Consider the following 18,563-nt stretch of genomic DNA (forward strand, 5'->3'; position numbering starts at 1 on the left):
AGCCCCTAAATCTCGTCTCCTCCATCCATTCTCTTGAAGTTTATTGAAGCTCCACACTCATTGCGGTAAGAATTTTTCCTTATTCCTCTTGTCTTATCTTGTGAAAAATAGGAAATATTTGTTGTTTTCGATTTGAGCTAGGGCGAGAATTTATTATACTAGTTGTTTTCGATTTGAACTAAGGCAGATTTATTATGTCAATTTGAGCTAGGAAAAGTTGCTTGAGGGAACTTTGTTGAGGATCAATTTAGGATTCATTTCGAGTTCAATGTTTTGAATTAAAATTATAGTAGTAGTAATTATTTTTATTGTATAATGTCGGGTTTCAATGCATAGCTAGAAATTGATAATACGAGTGAGCAAGTCCAAGTAATATGGGAGGTCATGATTGGACAAAAGTGTGTGATTGGACAAAATTGCACGGTATGGAAGAAATTGAGAAGCTCTTCCACAATATGTGGCAAGTTATATACGCGTGCGCTTACCATTATAATAGCCGATAGACGTTGCTACAAAGATAGGTAAGCCCTCTTACGCATTCCAAATGTTTGATGAGAAACGTCAAAGGGGTGTCCGATCAACAACTTTACATCCTGCGCTATCGGATCTTGCATCGTATAGATCTTGTATTTCCGGTGATGGGTCATTTCATAAAGATCGGGCATCCCCTCTAGTTGACGCTCTCTTCAAAGTGGATACACCGGAAAGGCTTGCATATTGTTTAAGGATATGATGGAGTGAAAACACGTCATTTCGGTGTTTCCATCTTTGGAGTAGACAACGATTAGTATGTTGAATGTCGTGGTATTCACATATTTCATTTTCACATATTTCATTTTCTTCAACAAAATGCAAGCATCATCCATCAATTTAGCATCACACAACCATTGACTCAATTCGGTATAAGTTACCACATCGGGTGATACAACCTTGCGGATCATGTACGTGAAGATCCAAAGTGCCCCAAACATTTTCAACCTTGCACGCCCATTAATCAAGGCATTGTACGACTTGGAATGATGTTTATGGTTAGTATTAGTTTAAAACATTCCAATATTAGAATTAGTCTAATTTTGATGGACTGCCCAAAATAGTAAAACTTGTCTATTTTTTAAAATAGAATGAGTATTATTTGACTTCGAGGTTTTCAATCAATTTTTAATCTTACGAGAACTCATATGCCGCATGAATTATGACCAACTTTGCGAAACTCATCTCCTATCTTCAGAATCAAAACATGATTGGATTCACATAGCCTCAAATCCATAACTTGCATGAACATTTATCTTTGAAGTATTAAAAAACATGGTACTCGTTGATTGCATGGCTTAAACAAATCAAAATTTGATTTTCCCTATAGTTTGTTACGAGTGTATACCAAAGCACACATTTTCACAATCTAATAAATTTAGTGTATACCAATGCACACATTTTCACAATCTAATAAATTTAGTGTACTTTCACAATCTAACAAATTTATATTACGGTGTTGTTTAAAATCTACCAGCATATAAGTTCTTTATTTTTATTTATCGGTTTTAATACTTACGAATTGAAGTATTTTATATTTATATACTAATGTGACAAACCACTTCAATATATGCGGGCATACGTGAACTAATTTTGCAAAGAAGCGAAACTTTCCATATTCTTTGCCTTTTGTCTTTTGGCTATTAAAGCACTCGTACAAATGTTATTTAATTTAATTTAATTCATCTCTTGATATAATTATGAAATAGTCTTCTATACATAATTGATACACCAAATAATACTCAACTTTGTACTTAGGCAAAAGAAATCTAAAACCAAATCATACATTTATTCCAAGGATAGTGATAAAGTGCAAACTCCAAACTTTTCAAGCGTGTCAACACAACGTCAACACAATGTCAATACGGTGTCAACGTAGACACGTATTGATATTTTCTGTTGCTATTATTTTGTAATCTGTTAACATTTATTAACGATCCAGATCATAATTTAGAATTTGTACAGTATTTAGAGTTTACATTTGATTATATTCATTTATTCCAATAGTGAATTCCAATAGTACATCTTGCCTCTTATCTAGTTGAAGTTTATAAAAACATGTTAAATTGTTGATATTAACATAAAAGTTGACGAGTACAATAAAAGATAAATTACTAAAAATTTGGGTATATAGCTTGGTGTTCTTCCTTCTTTTTCGTCTTTTTCTTGTATAATAAAATCTTGTTGAATTTGACAAAGCAATATTGTGCTTGATAGGAAATAACATATACATTTCACTTATTATTTCTGTTATTAGAGATGGTACATTATTCTCCATATTGCCAATAATATACATTACTTATAAATATTTTTACACATATACGAATGATTAATTATCACATATTAAGCCTCATATAAATTATGGTTGTCATATCAAATACTTACTATTTCACTCTAATCAAAGTCTATGAAACAATACGTCCAATATTTATCGAAAGTGAGGCAATTATCGGACGAAGGAGTATATAACAAACTAGAATTTAACTAAAGACCAATCTCCTATATATATCTCCACTCTCACAACATACTACTATACACCCAAGTCCCATTCTCCTCCTCCTCCTCCTCCGCCTCCACCGCCATGTCGGAAAAAGTATGCGACCACCATGAAACCGTGCGACGCAATAGGGCGAGGCGGTGGGCTGCGGCCCTCCTAACCTTCGTCTTCGTCGTCGCCCTCGTTGTCCTCATCGTGTGGGCCATCCTCCAGCCGAAAAAGCCGCGGTTCACCCTCCAAGACGCCACCATCTTCAACCTCAACATCTCCGCCGCCAACGTCATCTCCGCCACCGTCCAAGTCACCGTGAGCTCCCGCAACCCGAACGCCCGCATCGGCGTCTACTACGACCGCCTCAGCGCCTACGCCACCTACCGGAGCCAGCAGATCAGCTACTCCACGGCGATCCCCAACGTCTACCGGGCCAGGACGTCGACGTGTGGTCCTCCTGCGGGCGCCGGCCTCCACGGCCCACTTGCCGCCAGGCGGGCCGCTGACGGCGCCGTGAATTTACTTGTCAAGATGAACGGCCGCGTCCGCTGGAAGGTCGGGTCGTTCATCTCAGGCCGCTACCACCTCCACGTCGCCTGCGCCGCATATATCCCCGTCGGAAATAGCAAGAACACCGGCATTGTTGTCGGAAATTCAGTTAAGTATCAGCTTTCACAGAGATGTAGTGTTAATGTTTGATTATTTTCATTTCTTTTTTCTGTATTTTTTTATTATAATCATATTTAATGGAAATAATGTGGGAGATTATCAGGTGAATGTAGAAATTCGCAATCTTGTATTATTACACTTGATTAATTAATGATTATGACGATTAAAAATTACATTAATTTACATACAACTACTATAGTTTATTAAATTTATTTGGAGATGTATTTATGAGTGTGTTTAAAGCCATGTGACAGTGGCCGCTTCAAGCTTGTACAATTTTATCAAACTACGCCACCGTCTTAATATTTTTTTCTTGTAACCGTATGTATCGGTATTCTTTTGTCACTTTATTAACTAGTCAATTTTTCCCACAATTTCTAGTCACAATTTCAATAATTTAGCACCGCCTGATGTGAGGTCACAGTCACTATTAGGATGGGAAGAAATTGTATTTTTCTTCCCAATTTTTATGTAAATCTTGCACTATTGGACACTTCTTTCCTTTATTTTTATATAACTTGCTTTTTTTGCGGGAGCTTAAAAGTGTTTCTTCCATTCGACATTCCACTTCAAAACATTAATTTATATTTATAGTAAAATAACAAGATTATTTCTAAACCCCATATAAATTTTCCGAAGAAGATTATACAAATATAATCAGATTTTATATTCACAACGTTGTGAACTAAGAAATTTACAGTAATTACTTAATTATAATTTATATCTCATACTTTATTTATTGTATATTTTCCACTATCAAAGTCTATTTTAAATTGTGTCAATCTATAATAATGATCTCAAAGCCAATAAAGTTCCTAAACATTGTTTTAAATATGGGATCATATCGATATCCCTTCACTTTATTATACAAGTCTTTTAGATCATATGAAGTGCATTGAATTTCATCCTCCCGAAGTCAATATTTCAGAATAAATTTGACCCACAAGTCATTCCACCGACTCTGAGTCTCCTATATACTACTCCGAAAATATTTATATTAAAGGATCTTCGCATATCCGAAAATATTCAGTAAGAATATTACATCAATAATTTCTGGTTTATGGGATAAAATATTTAGTTGAGTGTGAGTATCCATTTATCTAATATATAAATAAATAAATAAATAGATCTTTAAGTAGTATACATCTTAAAATGGTACTAATATAGATCTTTAAACTATGGTGGGAGTAGAGATGCCCAAGGTTTTCGATTCGGTGGTTAAGCGTGGAACCGTAACCGGTTCGATTCGAACGGCTTGTACTTTTTGAGCCGGAACCGCATATTTTGAGCGTGGATCGGTTCCGGTTTCAAATTTTATGAACCGAGCTGCTGCGGAACCTCGGTTCCAAACGGTTCCAAACCGGAACCGTGAAAACCATTAAAAACCGCCGAAAAACCGGCGGTTCCAAACCGGAACCATGAAATAGCCTCACGGTTCGGTTCCGGTTCCACATTTCCGAACCGAGACCGTCGGTTTACGAACCGTGGGCATGTCTAGGTGGGAGGGAGTATTGTTTATAACATTAATAAAGTCTTATTTAATTTTTAAAAATATCCTATTTGATTGCATAAAAATTCTGGTTTGCATTTAATAGCAATTTTTATTTGTAATAAAAATCTTATATTCATATTAGCTATTGAAGAAAATATTATTTGATTTTAACAAAATTGAAAAAAATAATAAAAAATTATTTTCAGATGAAGTAAAGCTAAATCCATGAATGTTTCCTATATTAATGAATAAAAGGTTTTAGGAAAAGACAAATTATACTACTACATTAAATGTTTTTAACATGATTATAAGAAAGACCAGCTTCGAGTATATAGCAAAAGAAAACAAAAGGTGAATTGGGCCTAGACGGCGTAGGCCTATTTGAATCTATACCCATATCGGCCCATCCCGTGCTTGTGTTGGTTGGGCTTAGGCGTAAATGGGCTGGTGATATTATTTTTTAAAATAAATCATTATTATTGTTATTATTAACGTATACTACTATTATGTAATATATGAATGAAGAAACTGTGGCTATAAGAATCTCGCATCTGATTTAGCACTCAGTGATGTCGGGAGGTGTGGGGCTGCCAAGCGACGGAATTGCCTTTTGCTGCAATGAATGAAGAAATTGTTAAATACATCCTAAGCGATCGTCAAAAATAAAGCTAGTTAGTCCCACAATTTTCAAAACCAAATCATAAATCATGAAGTTTGCAATTATCTTATCCATCTCATTTGCAGTGAAATACACGATGATGTAATGACCGATTTTAAAAACATGGTAATTTTATGACCATTATTAGAAAGGTTAACTCATAGGGTGTTACATGTTTATTTGATGTGTAATGTAATTATAATCAATTGTTGCCACATCATCCCATACTTTGTCAGAAAGGGGAATAATGGAACAATTGTGAATTTAGTAAATTTCGTGATTTATAATCAAATTTTAAAACAGTGTGAAACAAATCAAAATTTAACTACTCCATCTTATATAATTTGTTTAGCAATTGACTCTGTACTACGTTATGGAAGTCGTCACTAACTTGGCCCAATTCTTTCATCCAACGAGGAACCGAATCATTTAATGGTGGCCATGTGACTCACAAATTTAAAACAAAACATACATATGTAACGATTGTAGTAGGCACCTTTATTCCATGCAAATCAATGAAATTCTTATTACAATGTGGACACCTTTTTTCCCCAAGATTACACCAAATATTATAAGATCAAAACAAGGGAAGAAAGGAATATTGTAGGCATTTAAAGGTATAGAAAAAAGTAAGAAAGAAAGTTGAAATTGATTAAAGTTAACTTTTCAATTATAATGCACGAGGTGTGCAAAAGAGAACAACTTTTGTGTTAAAAGGGCTGTCCACTTTCTACACTTATGCTAATTTAATTTAATCACTCATCATGACTAGTATCTCTCTTCCTCCTTTTGAGGTAGAATTAGATTCCATATGCTTTCGAATTTCGAATATATTGATATTATTCGTCAAATGTTTTTATAGATAACTATCCATAGAAAAATAGGTTTCAGTCCAAGGGTTAATAAAGTGGCATGGAACTCATTCATTTTTATTCAAACAATTAAGAGTTTGATTTTTGTCTATAGATATATAGCAACCTTAAATTCTTGGACTAGATACCATATTTTTCGAAATACTATAAATCAGCACATAAAATAGTTTTCATTGGATCCGTCAATAAATACATTTATTCTAATACCCAAAATAAGAAAAATTGATCTCATAGTTTATTCTTGAGATAAGGAAAGAAAATGCTTACAAATCAGCATATGAAATAATCAACTAAATTGATTTGTGACTCCCAACTATATATATCATGCCATCATAAAAAAACTGCATATTATCCAGTAATAAAAAACACTATTTTTGAAAAAAGGATTTTCTAACTCTTAATCCATAAGTTTTTGGAAAAACAAAAAGTTAGACAAGAATATTAAATCAATCACCTTTTTCCTCCTTTACAATCTGCAGTAATTCACCGGAACTCTTTTCCAAAAGCAGCCACAACAAATTCTGATCTAATTATTAGAAAAAAAAGGAAAAGAAAAAAAAAAAAAAAAAAGCTTTCAATTTTATTTTTATCTTCTCATATTATTATATTTTCAGGATTCTAGAGTAGCATGCATGTTTTAACATGGTTTCTTAACCCCACTTAAATTAGTAGTAATTTATTGTTTTATATAAAATTTATCAATAATTTGTGTGAAGCGTTAATCTTTTGTCAAGAATGGATAATGAAAAATAAATTAAGAAGAAAAAAGTGTAATCTTTTTGTAAAACACGTCACAAAGCATGAAAGTAGTGCTTGCTATCTTTTGAATTTTTGTAGGGGAAGATTTTGCTTTTCTCGATTAAACCTTCTAAAGCAGAAAAGTTACTCCCACTTTGCCAACTACTATTACGTTATGAATTCCTCATGATTTCAATTAACATTAGTATTTATTTAATGGAAATGTATTAATAATACAAAGTTTTATGGTCACTTAAGTTAATAAAAAAATGGCTTTATTTGGATTTGTATACCATATATATATATCGTAACAACGGCATCGTTGAAAGCTTTTAATATTAGTATATATTGAATTTCATATTAGAAAAAGAAAGGTTCCAATCGGCTTTTTCCATTTTATTTAATTTGTTCCTAACCTCGTAAAAACTAAAAGGAAAACAAGTTATTTTCACCTTTATCTTAAGCAAGTTATTTCATTTTGCTTTTACTTCTTTGTTCTTGTATTCTTTCTCTGTTAGCTTCTTCTTTTCTCGTTCTTTTTATTTTTTGATTAGGAAACTCATCACTCTCTTTAAAGGCCAAACATTTGCTTCACGACTTAGGCATTGAAATTCAAAGAACTACCCATTTTATTTGGGAGAACAAGTAAAATTATCTTAGTTAGTAATTAAATCTACCTTTTAAGGGAATTAGTGTATCGAAATTTGAGTGGGTTAAAGTATGTATGTAAAAAAAAGATAAAGCCAAACTAGTCTACAATCCAATTCTTTTTCTTTTTCTTTTTCTTTTTCTTTTATTCATTTCCCACTTCAATATTTCAGTTCTTTCACATCAACTTTCGATTTTCCCCCGCTACTAAGTTTGACTTTCCACACACACCACACCCAAATTAATATTTGTTCCATCAATTTACTAATTACTACTATCTCGTCACATTAAATGGTTCACATTTTAATGCATTTCATCAAATTAATGCACATTTATTTCTCCTTTATTTTGAATATATTTTCTTGCATTTTGTTCACATGTACTTTACGTACTTTCAACTTTATCACTATGGAAATTAAATGAGTAGTACTTAGTAGTAGGAATTAAATTCATTGTTATGAGTTTGGTACATTATGAAAAATGGAAAATGATGGGAATTAAATTTTACTCTTATATTTAGAGGTGAATATTCGGTTTTCGATTCATTTTTCTCAAACCAAATCGATCGAAAAACTAAAAATTTATGGAAATGAAAATTGAACCGAATTATCCAAAAAACTAGTGATTCGAATTTCAGTTATGTTTAATGAGGTTGGCGGGAACCCATAACTGAATATGGAGAATTATAACTTTGAAGTAACTAACTACTACTACTAATTTATACCCAATTAAATTTAAATCCAACCCAACTTACATAGAAAATGAATTCATTTTCCTTTCTAAAAAAACTATCCCCACAAAATCTAAATCTCAAACACAACCCTTCTATCCACACTTTCAAAAATTCCCAAATTATCAACACATCCATCTTCTTCTTCTTCTTCACAAGACATATTCAAATCCAAAAACTCCCCACCGCCGCCGCCCGCCTCCTCCTTTCTCCGATCACCATCAAAAACTCCGCAGCTCAACACAACAATGGCGTCGCCGAGCCCAACCTCCTCTCCGATCCTCCCTTCTCCATCGCCCTCTTGATCCCCATCCTCGAGGCGTAGTCCGCCTTCTCCAAATCCTCCACCAAGAAAACACGGCGAGGATCCGCCTCCACCGCCGCTACAAACCGGTCAATGCAGCTCCCGCTCACCCCAATCGACTCGAAGCTTGAATAGGATCCGAACACAATCCTAGCCAGCTCTCAGGCGATCTTCTCCTTGGCCTGGTTCTTGTCGGGCCAAGGAAAAGGAGCCACGTGTCTTCTTTGATGATGCCGTCATCGCTCTGGATTTTCCTCTTTAGCATTCCGGACCTACATGGGCGGATGCACAAATTTATTTTGGTAGAAGCTATGTATATTTAAAATTTTAAAAGAATAATTTGCGTGTAGTACTATTTTTTTACTATAGTAACTTTTGCGCAACGATTAACACAAAATGCCAAAATTTTGATGATATTATACAAATAAAAAATTAGTTTGGTAGGGGCTTAAGCTTAAGCCCCCTTAATGGTTAAGATGTGTCCACGGACCTGCATGTAGGTTGGTTGTGCGTTGAGCTCGAGAATGAGTTCCATTTCATGCGTAGCTCCCGCATCTCACATTTCTAAAACAAACAAATAGTTCGATAACTTAGTTATTTGTATGACGAATATTTGTATGACAAAATGAGGCCCGACAAAGGAACCAACGAGAATGTTTGGAAGCCAACTCAGAACGGTGGTGTACATATTGTGGCTTCATAGAAGAATTGTGATCAACGAGAACATTGACCTTAATAGTGAGTCAATTATTACATACTCCAATAATATCAAATGTCAATCGTGAAGTGCTTCATAAGCGCGTGGAATTTATAGACTAAATAGAAGTTGTGTCCTAATATACTTATGTTAATAAAGATCTTGAGAAGTCATGTGAAAAAGTAAAAGGCCTATTATTTTCTTGACTTTATAGAACTAATACTAAACCAAATACATAGTAGGAAATCACCTTTTCTTTGTCATTAAGTCTTCTACTTTCTTCTTTAAGCCAAGAAGGCAATCTCGACGAGGCTCGCTCGTTACCATTCCCCTGCAAATCCCTTGCTCGACCGAAATTTCTCCCGACATTCCACGCCACACGAAAGCTCCATCTCTCCATCCTCTCCACCTCCACTCCTTTCATCACTAAACCAACACAATCATCAACTTTAATCACTTCTTAATAAATCAAAAATAAAAATAAAAAATAAAAAATACCTATGGGAGACAAGGGTAAAGGCCAAGGTATCAACAGGAATGGTGAGAGGAGTAAAGCCCCAAACACTTTGGAGAGAATTGTAGCCATCTCTACACCTCATGTAAGTGTGGAATGTGGCGATTCCCATCACCCAAAACCTCTCCATCTCCCCAATCCCCCAAACCAACCTCCCTATCTCCATGATCATGTTGTAGCCTCCTTCTTTCTCTAGATAATCACTGAGATCTCCTACATAGAGCACCACCCCTATCCGGAGAAGGCTCTGCACGAGTCGCGAGCTCACTCATCCTCATATCCACCTCGTCCCGCGGAGGCTGCAGAGAGGCGGGATGCTCACGACCTTCACCTCTCTGAGTGGCTCCGCTGCCTCCCCCCTCTCAATTTTGCGGATTAGGGCTTTTACCGTTGCAGATAAGGCGGCCGTGCTCTCTCCGACCAAGGCCACGCTCCTTTTCTGTTTCTTAATTAGGGTTTCGATTATGACATCCACATCTTCAGATGATGATGGTGGTGGTGGAGATGATGCGAGCGATGACAGTGACGACGTGATGAGGAGGAGGGGTTATGGTTGGGGTTTGCAATTTTGATTTGGGAGAGAGAGAGGAGACGGATTTCTCTACGTTGATTTTGACTTGTGTGCTGGAGAAGCCGGCTTCTCTCATGACCCGGCTGACGCTGGGGTCGTCGAGGATCGAGACGACGAGGTGGTTGAACAGGATCTTCACTAGGGGCTGCTGGGGCTGGCTGTCTGTGGTGCCGCGTCGTTGGTGGGCCTGGGCCCGCTTGAAGGCGCCACGAGGGCGTTGGAGATGGAAGGGTTTTGGGAGGCGGAGGCCGGGAGGCGGTTGAGGGCGACGTTGAAGCATAGCTCTAGGGCTTTGCACTGAAGGGGGTGGGAGTGGGAGTCTGGCACGCCACACGAAAAAGGCCGCCGGGGCTGCCGGCATGGCGGTGGCCACGTGGAGCGGCGTGACGGCATGGCCGCGCCGCTTTGCCGGCACCTTGCACCTTGACCACCCGGCCGCCTCTGCCGTGAAGCTGCTGGGAGGAGAAGTAGCCGCCGCACCTCTCATTTCGAGTATACTAATTTGTCTTGCGATTGTTTGGTGAGGGAAAACCTAAGGAAATTAAACTTGGTTTTTGTTGCATGACAATTGGGAGAAAAAAATGTTGGTGTTTGTTGTTGGGGATTTAATTCTTGTCGAGAGATGTTTAATATAGATTGAAGAGAAAGGGAATTCTTTTCTTGTAGATGAGGTAAAAAAATGAATATATGAAGTGGAGTAGGTTATTATATAGTATTAGGAATAATATATAGTTGTGATTAAATCTTTATGTATAGTAGAATAATGGAACTTTTGTGGTTGTGATGGCAATTATATAAATGTAGAAAATAGTGCCTTAGTCCAAACTTTGGAGTGGAATGCATGTGATGACAAGGAGGAGGAATGCCAAAGGCAAATCAGCTTTACTCTCTATCTCATTCTTTCTCCACATATTTATATCTTTTTTTATTTTATGCATATTTATGGAATGTGGTGTTAGTGGGACACTTCCTTTCATGCAGCTTACATTTACTTAAATTAATTCTTTGCTTAAATTAATTATTTACTTAAACTAATTACCATCCCTATTATATAGTATTCCTTTGCTTTGGAGATTAGTAATCAATTTTCGAATTATTGGAGAATGTTTGGTCAATACAACTTAAGTGCAACTTTAGCATTTCCATTCAAACGACTAAAGTTATCTGAATCGGGTAAAAAAGTTACAAATTTTACTAAATTATGATAAAAATTTTGTGTATATGTAGGTCACTTTATGATAGTTCTAATGACTAATGTTGATCGATTAATTTGTTTTTCTTTTTTGTTTGTTTGTGGGCACAAACACAATTATATAGTTGTGGTAGAGAATGAATAAACACAGAAAACGAGGAGGTTAAAAAGTGAAGCAAGGTGTGGGGGATGTGTGTTTGAAGGAATCGGGAACTGTGTATGAGTTTGCTTCCACATCCAAGAGAATATATAAAGCAAACTCTCTCTCTCTCTCTTAACCTAAACCTAAAGTTTAAAAAGCTTTGCATGCATCATCCTTTTTTTCTATTTTGCATGGGGATTATGAATTTCCCAACTATTCAATGACACTTCAATAATGTGAGTTGAAGAATGTTTCATTTATATATTGATAGTGCAGTTTAGTTTGATGGATTAGACAAGATTTAAGGGTAATCCCGAGGCAATATAATCTTTAAGAAAACACCCTTTGTTGAATAAATATATTGGTGGAAAATTTTCCTTTCTTGCAGCATCAAAAATTCAATTTGAACCATAATGATTACCAAAATATATACTCCCTGCATCCACAGAAATTTATCACTTATTTCTATTTTCGTCCGTACTAAACATTTGTCGCCTTTCACTGTTACCATTTTTGGTAGTTCACATCAGCTAACTCATTACCACTAAAGGTAGGATCCACATTCCACTAATTTTTTAATTGGTCAAAAGGTGACAAATTATAAGGGACAGAGGGAGTATTATTATATTTTTTAAAAATGCATTGATTTCAGATTCGATTTGACATACTATGAGAAAATGTTTCTAGGGTTTTCATACTATCAAAGATAGACTTAAAATGAGTCAAACTATTTAATTTGAATTAGTTTGATTGAGCTGCGTGCTCGTTTTCCTTAGCGTGATGGGTACAGAATGAGATGAAACCCATGCAATAGTCACCATCCATATCATATCAATCTCAATCTTTGAAATGAATTTCAGTAAAGAAATAAAATGAAAACTCAATATGACAATAATTACTTACAAAATGGTGTGTGTGTGTGTGTGTGTGTGTGTGTGTGTTTTGAGGGAAAGGAGAAAAGAACACTTTAATTTGCTGTAGAAGTGAAGAAATACTGACCAAAGCCAAGCCAAGACATGAGAAATTCTGCAACCAATAATATTTCGAAATTGTTATCCTAAATATTTGTCTTATTCCTACACTACAATGCCTAACCTCGTAATATTATTGGCTTTTTTTTGTTTCTGTTTTCAAATTTGAGTTTGCTAATACCCTAACAGGCTAACACAATATCATTTGAATATCTCAGCTGTACTGATTTTGATGGGTATCTAATTAACTTTTATAGATGAAAAATAGGTAAGTATTTATCTTCATTCAAAGGCAGTCTCAGTCAAAAAGGGGTCTTCCTATCTTTGATGGCTTAAAAAGACATTCAAAATTTGAAATTAAGAGCACCCATTTGTATAAACTGTATGTAAAGTTTTCTTCTCTTCTACCACTAAAGCAGTTTCGTTTGAATCAAATTTAACAGTGTGTTGCTTTTGATAAGTATTTGACCCATGCTTTGACGTCCCACTAAAACAAATAAACCTTCAAATAAGTTAAATCTAGGAAAAGCTTGCTCCTAGTTGATTAATTACTACTAGTATCTATCTATGTATGTTGAAAAAATAAAATAAGCTAGTGCAATAAAAAACAAAAGAAAAGAAAAGTGTTGTGTGTGTCAGGAGATGATATAGGATAGCAATTTAGCATCCCATTAATTATCATCTCTCTCTCTCTCTTGCTAAAAGAAGATTAAAGCACTATATACCATGAAAAGCACTACTAATAAAAAAGACTCATGCTTTTCGACCTTCGAATGCGCCTACGTGGCCATCAGGCTAAAGTCATTCAATTTTTTTATTTTAAATACATTGATTTACGTCTTCTAAACTAATAATACTACCATGTAATTTATGAATAAAAAAAAGTTTGTACTGTATTTGTTATTAATTGGCGATGAATATCTAAATATGATCATGCAAGTTCTTGGGCTTGATTGTCTCCGAGGTAATGAAATGACATATATACCCTCTAATGATTATTAATTAAATTATTACTACAAGCTTTAGCTTTTCCCATCATGGTCGACGACTCAATTAAATTCGGGCTTTAGAATTGTCATCGAACCCTAGGTATGGAAACTGCACCCCAACCTTCAGAGATGAGGTTAACTTTCATCGTCACACTACTTGTGCCTTTGACACCGACACCAACCTTTTTTATGGTGTCCGTAGTCCGATCCCATAAACTGTGCTTCATATATTATATGGAGTTTATATATGTATTCAAGCCGAAGAGTCACTGCAATTTTACTCAAAACCCCAAATAAGAGGACATAAATTTTACTCCTTAGTGGATCGATTGAACTATTTAGCGCCTAAGCTCTCAACCCCATGTCAATTTTATTGGACCATATTGGGCCTTAACTATAGTATTGGGCCCCTAGAATTTTCTTATAACCCCATTTTCAATTACTACAGCCTTTTATTAACGGGGTAATTACACTTTGCATGCAAAAATCAATGTTTCAAATTAGTATAAATTATTTTAAGTTAACAAATATTAAACAAAAAATTTAATTAGTGTTTCAAATTAGTACATTCCGATTCTAAAATTAGCTATAAATATTAGCTGGAAGTTAAATGTGAATTCATTGCTTGATGAAATGCTCATATAACAATGCATAAGATATTATTTAGAGAAAATAATATCATGTTTTTTAAGCATAATTTTGGGAAAAAAATAAAAATAATAATAATATTATTAGTGATTTTAGATGGAATGTACTAATTCGTAATACTAATTAAACTTTTTGTATGATATTTGTTAACTTAAAAATTTTATATTCAATTGAAATATCGGTGAAATATTTTGTATGTAAATTGTAATTACCCTTTTAATAATAATAATAATAATAAGAAAAGAAAAAAGCTTTTGAAAATAGGTGGAAGCAAACAAAAATGGAGATTTGCAGATAACACACGCCTTCTTCACCTTATCTCCTTCCCCTCTCTCTCTCGTTTTGGCTCTGTCTCTGTCTCTGTCTCCGTCTCCAGACAATGTAGCAAGCAACTATGCAGGAAACTCTCCACCTCTCCTCCGCCATCACTCCCCTCCCCCTCCCCAATCCCAATTTCCCCTCCACTCCCCGCCCCAAACACCTCCAATTTCCCCCTCCTCCTTCAACCAAAACCATCTCAATCAAGTCCCCTGCTAATCCCGTTCCTCCGCCCACGCCTCAAACCTCCCAAATCCAGGAAATCATCCTCTACCTCGACTCCCTCGGCGTCGACTCCTTCCACTGCCTCCACTCCCACCCTCCCCTCCTCTCCACCCCCGTCTCCCAAATCCAATCCACCGTCGCCTTCCTCCTCTCCCTCGGCCTCACCGTCCCCGACCTCCGCCGCATCTTCCCCATGTGCCCCGACCTCCTCTCCTCCCCCACCTCCGCCACCGTCATCCGCGCCACCACCTTCCTCCTCCGCGAGGCCCGCGTCGCCGCCCCCGACCTCCGCCGCGTCATCCACCGCCGCCCCCGCCTCCTCACCTGCAGCGTCGACCGCCAGCTCCGCCCCGCCCTCTACTTCCTCCAGGGCACAATCGGCATCGAGGACGTCAGCAAATTCACCTTCCTCCTCTCCTGCTCCGTCGAATCCAAGTTTATTCCCAGAATTGAGTACCTGCAGAAGCTAGGGTTTTCCTACAGGGACACGATCGCCATGTTCAGGAGATTCCCCTCGCTCTTCTGCTACAGCATTAAGGAGAATTTCGAGCCGAAATTCGATTACTTCGTGGTCGAAATGGGGAGGGATTTGAAGGAATTGGTGGCTTTCCCCCATTATTTCTCCTTCAGCTTGGAGAATAGGATAAAGCCGAGGCACGGGATGTGTGTGGAGAAGGGCGTGTGCTTGGCGTTGCCGACGATGCTGAAGCTCTCCGAGGTGCGGTTTCGGGCGAGGTTGGAGGTGTGCTGTAGCTCATCCGCGCCGGTGAGGAGTTCTCCGTTCTGGATAAATACTCATGGTGATGATGTTACATAGATGGGGAATTTGGTGATGTTTGTTTATATTGATGTATGCACAGTACATACATTCTACTCTTGTGAATGTTTATGAGGTTAATTCAATTCATCATTGCTAAGAATTATGGATGAGTGATGTTGTTGTGTTTATTACTATGTCTTATGTTGATAATGCCACCCTTTTTTAGCAATGCTAGCTAGTGCTGGAAATGTACTACTCCTTTGCTTGCTAGATATTCGATATGGTAGAATCATTTTCTTCAAGGCCTTCCTCTCTTAATTGTAAGAGATAAAGCAGCTTCGTTTTGTTGATTACTACCTATTTCAGTTTCGATTGCTCATGGTGTACTGGACGAGTTTGGTTTAGTGTATCAGTACAATAGATTTCATGACCTTGATATATAGAAGCACTAGGAAGGACATGCCTTGTTGAGGAAGTGCTAGAAAGACTGATAACAGCTCATGATATCCTAGAGCATGCTTCGACAAATATTTAGAAATATCATTATTGGTCAATGGATTTTCTATATAGGATTATGATATTTGTTACTGGAGCTAAAGCCTAAAAATGTGAATTTTGTGATTAGACAGAAATGTTTCTAGTTGGCATCAGTGTTTCTGGGATTTCTATGATTTCGCTTTATACATATGGACTAAAAAAATCAATCTGGATTCTTGTAAATCAATCATTTATGCTACAGAACTGTAGTAGTATTAGTTTTTTGGAAACCAGATTCTCCCACTGCTTACTGAGACCAGGTAGAAAGTTAGTTGAACCAAATGGTGGCTTCCCATTGAACAAATGGACAGCTTCTGCGACATGTTTACACGGCCATGTTCTTCAGTTCTTATTAAATATGAAGTGAAGCTTCAAGGTCTAGAGAGGGCCACTGTGAATTGAGCAACTAATGTCCACTGCCCTTCAAGAAAAGTCCACTCAGATACATGAGATGTTCCACCCAGGTACTATGGAAGCAGAGGTAGATTACTTCTTATTGTGCTTTCAAATTGCGGTTTTCTCCTTTATATTTTGTTCTAACATACTTTTTGCAATGTTCTGTGGTTTCTATTGCAGGACTTAATTAGACCTGAGTTGAAATCAGAGACTTTATTGACCAGTTGTTGTGCGAGAAGCTTTATTCTAGGGAGCTTGATGTGGGGTGGTTGCAAGCTGAGTTTTCTGCAGCTATCAGAGGCAATGATTTACTCAAAAGTGAAGTTCAAAGTGCGGTTGATAATTTCCTGTGCATAAATGACCACAAGATGAAAGAAGACGAACTTCATATAAATTGAACAGTAATTCCTTCCTCTTTGTGAACTTAATATGAAAGATATCTTTCATTTTTCAGATTGGCATCAACATACATGCAATTACTTTCGGGTAAAAGTAGGTTTTCCATATTTTCACTGAAGTTTTGTAGCAAAATTGACTTTGATGCTTACGTAAAAAAGTTTATTTGAGAAATATTGGAACAAACAACCTCTAACATGTGCGGTATTACTGCAGAATATGCCGGAACTAGTTATCATGTATATTCATTTGATAAGGAATCACAATACATTTTTCAGCCTGGGGTCTCTGATCTTGATCCTCCAATGTCCATCAGGTAAGTTAGCATCTCTGGCTTTGTTTCTATGGTCTCTATAAATAGAATGCATTTTGGGTGTAAAGGAGCAGTGTTGTCTCAAATTCTCCGGCATCTTGTCATAAACATCCCACCAGATGTTGTTGGCTGAGTCACTGGCGAATATTTGCCTTTCCGGCATATCCCAATTGCAGTCGTAGTCCCTGTAGCACCACCAAGGCTTCGACCCTAGGTAGTGGATCCCGGATATATCATCGGGCACCGTATGATCTCTATTTTTATGATCACCAGCTGATGGAAAGTAGGTGAGATGATTTATTTTGTTGGGGAGACGGTGCCACCAAGGGAACATTTCATTAAGAAAACCTTGATCACCACCGTTATATGATCTCACCAACCACCTCCTCTCCATCAGGGTCCTAAACGTGCACATGGATGGTTCAAGAACCATCAGCCCCGAGTTGAAACGGTTTATGTTATCTCCCTTGGCAGACACTCCCGGGTGTGCGAAGAACTTGTCTAGGCTTCTGGTGACGATGAAATCAGAGTCTATGAACATAACTTTGTCGTACTCTGCTAGTTCCCAGAGGCGGAGCTTGCTGTAGTTCCACTCGTTGTAGGCGTTTTTTTTCGAGTGAGGGTTGCGTATCCGCTGGATTCGCTTGATCTTCCACCCGGCTGCTCGGAGGCCGTTGATGGATTCGGGAGAGACATGGTTGTCGGCTAGCAAGACGAGGTCTTTTGTTGTGTTTGATTGGATGATGCTCTGTGCTAGAGCTATTGCCCCACATACATAGGCTTCTGAAGAGTGTAGTATAGTGGAATAAGCCTCTCTTGGCTGCTTCGTCCTCTCGTCCTCGGTTGCCTGTGCCCGTAAGCCTTCACCCGATACGACTTCGTTGTTGAGTTGGCAACTTCCGACAGGCGTGAGTAGTATCTGTCTTATCCTTCTCAATTGAGGTTTGTAAATCCAGAAATTAGAATCTTGCAAGACAAGATCATCACATCTAAAGATCTCCCACATGGGCCCACTTGACCCTATAAACACTGCAAATATAGGTCTAGTAGTAACCCTACTTTGGGCTCTCCCACTTCTCACTAACAAGTTCGCCACCACCAAATTCACTTGCAATCTAAAAACATCCCTCACTCCAATCTCCACACATCCATTAGAAGGAACCCTAGCAACCACCACGTCGAGCTCCTTGTGGTTCTCGAACACTGGCATTGGTACCTCGGGGCACTTGGAGGAGTCCTCGTTGATCCACGATGGATACAGGTCG

At 37.2% G+C, this 18,563-nt stretch overlaps 3 protein-coding genes and 1 pseudogene across 3 annotated transcripts; 2 read left to right on the plus strand and 2 right to left on the minus strand.

Moving 5' to 3' along the window:
- The first annotated feature begins 2,545 nt into the window (after positions 1 to 2,545).
- Positions 2,546 to 3,360, plus strand: LOC125198486 (NDR1/HIN1-like protein 1). The gene has a single exon (XM_048096821.1). It carries the CDS (start codon positions 2,612 to 2,614, stop codon positions 3,215 to 3,217), a length of 606 nt encoding a protein of 201 aa, XP_047952778.1. The 5' UTR covers positions 2,546 to 2,611; the 3' UTR covers positions 3,218 to 3,360.
- A 4,857-nt stretch (positions 3,361 to 8,217) lies between these two features.
- LOC125198485 lies at positions 8,218 to 10,898 on the minus strand (annotated as a pseudogene).
- Positions 10,899 to 14,674: 3,776 nt separating this feature from the next.
- LOC125198488 (transcription termination factor MTEF1, chloroplastic-like) lies at positions 14,675 to 15,844 on the plus strand. Its single transcript, XM_048096822.1, has one exon. It carries the CDS (start codon positions 14,748 to 14,750, stop codon positions 15,711 to 15,713), a length of 966 nt encoding a protein of 321 aa, XP_047952779.1. The 5' UTR covers positions 14,675 to 14,747; the 3' UTR covers positions 15,714 to 15,844.
- A 1,216-nt stretch (positions 15,845 to 17,060) lies between these two features.
- Positions 17,061 to 18,556, minus strand: LOC125198489 (putative UDP-glucuronate:xylan alpha-glucuronosyltransferase 4; the record flags this gene model as incomplete). The annotated part of the gene is made up of 1 exon (XM_048096823.1): positions 17,061 to 18,556. A coding segment is annotated over one exon (1,311 nt), but the record flags the coding sequence as incomplete, so codon positions are not given.
- Positions 18,557 to 18,563: the final 7 nt, after the last annotated feature.

This window comes from Salvia hispanica, unplaced genomic scaffold (genome assembly GCF_023119035.1).
Source record: "Salvia hispanica cultivar TCC Black 2014 unplaced genomic scaffold, UniMelb_Shisp_WGS_1.0 HiC_scaffold_153, whole genome shotgun sequence".
In the NCBI taxonomy this organism is placed as follows: Eukaryota; Viridiplantae; Streptophyta; class Magnoliopsida; order Lamiales; family Lamiaceae; genus Salvia; species Salvia hispanica.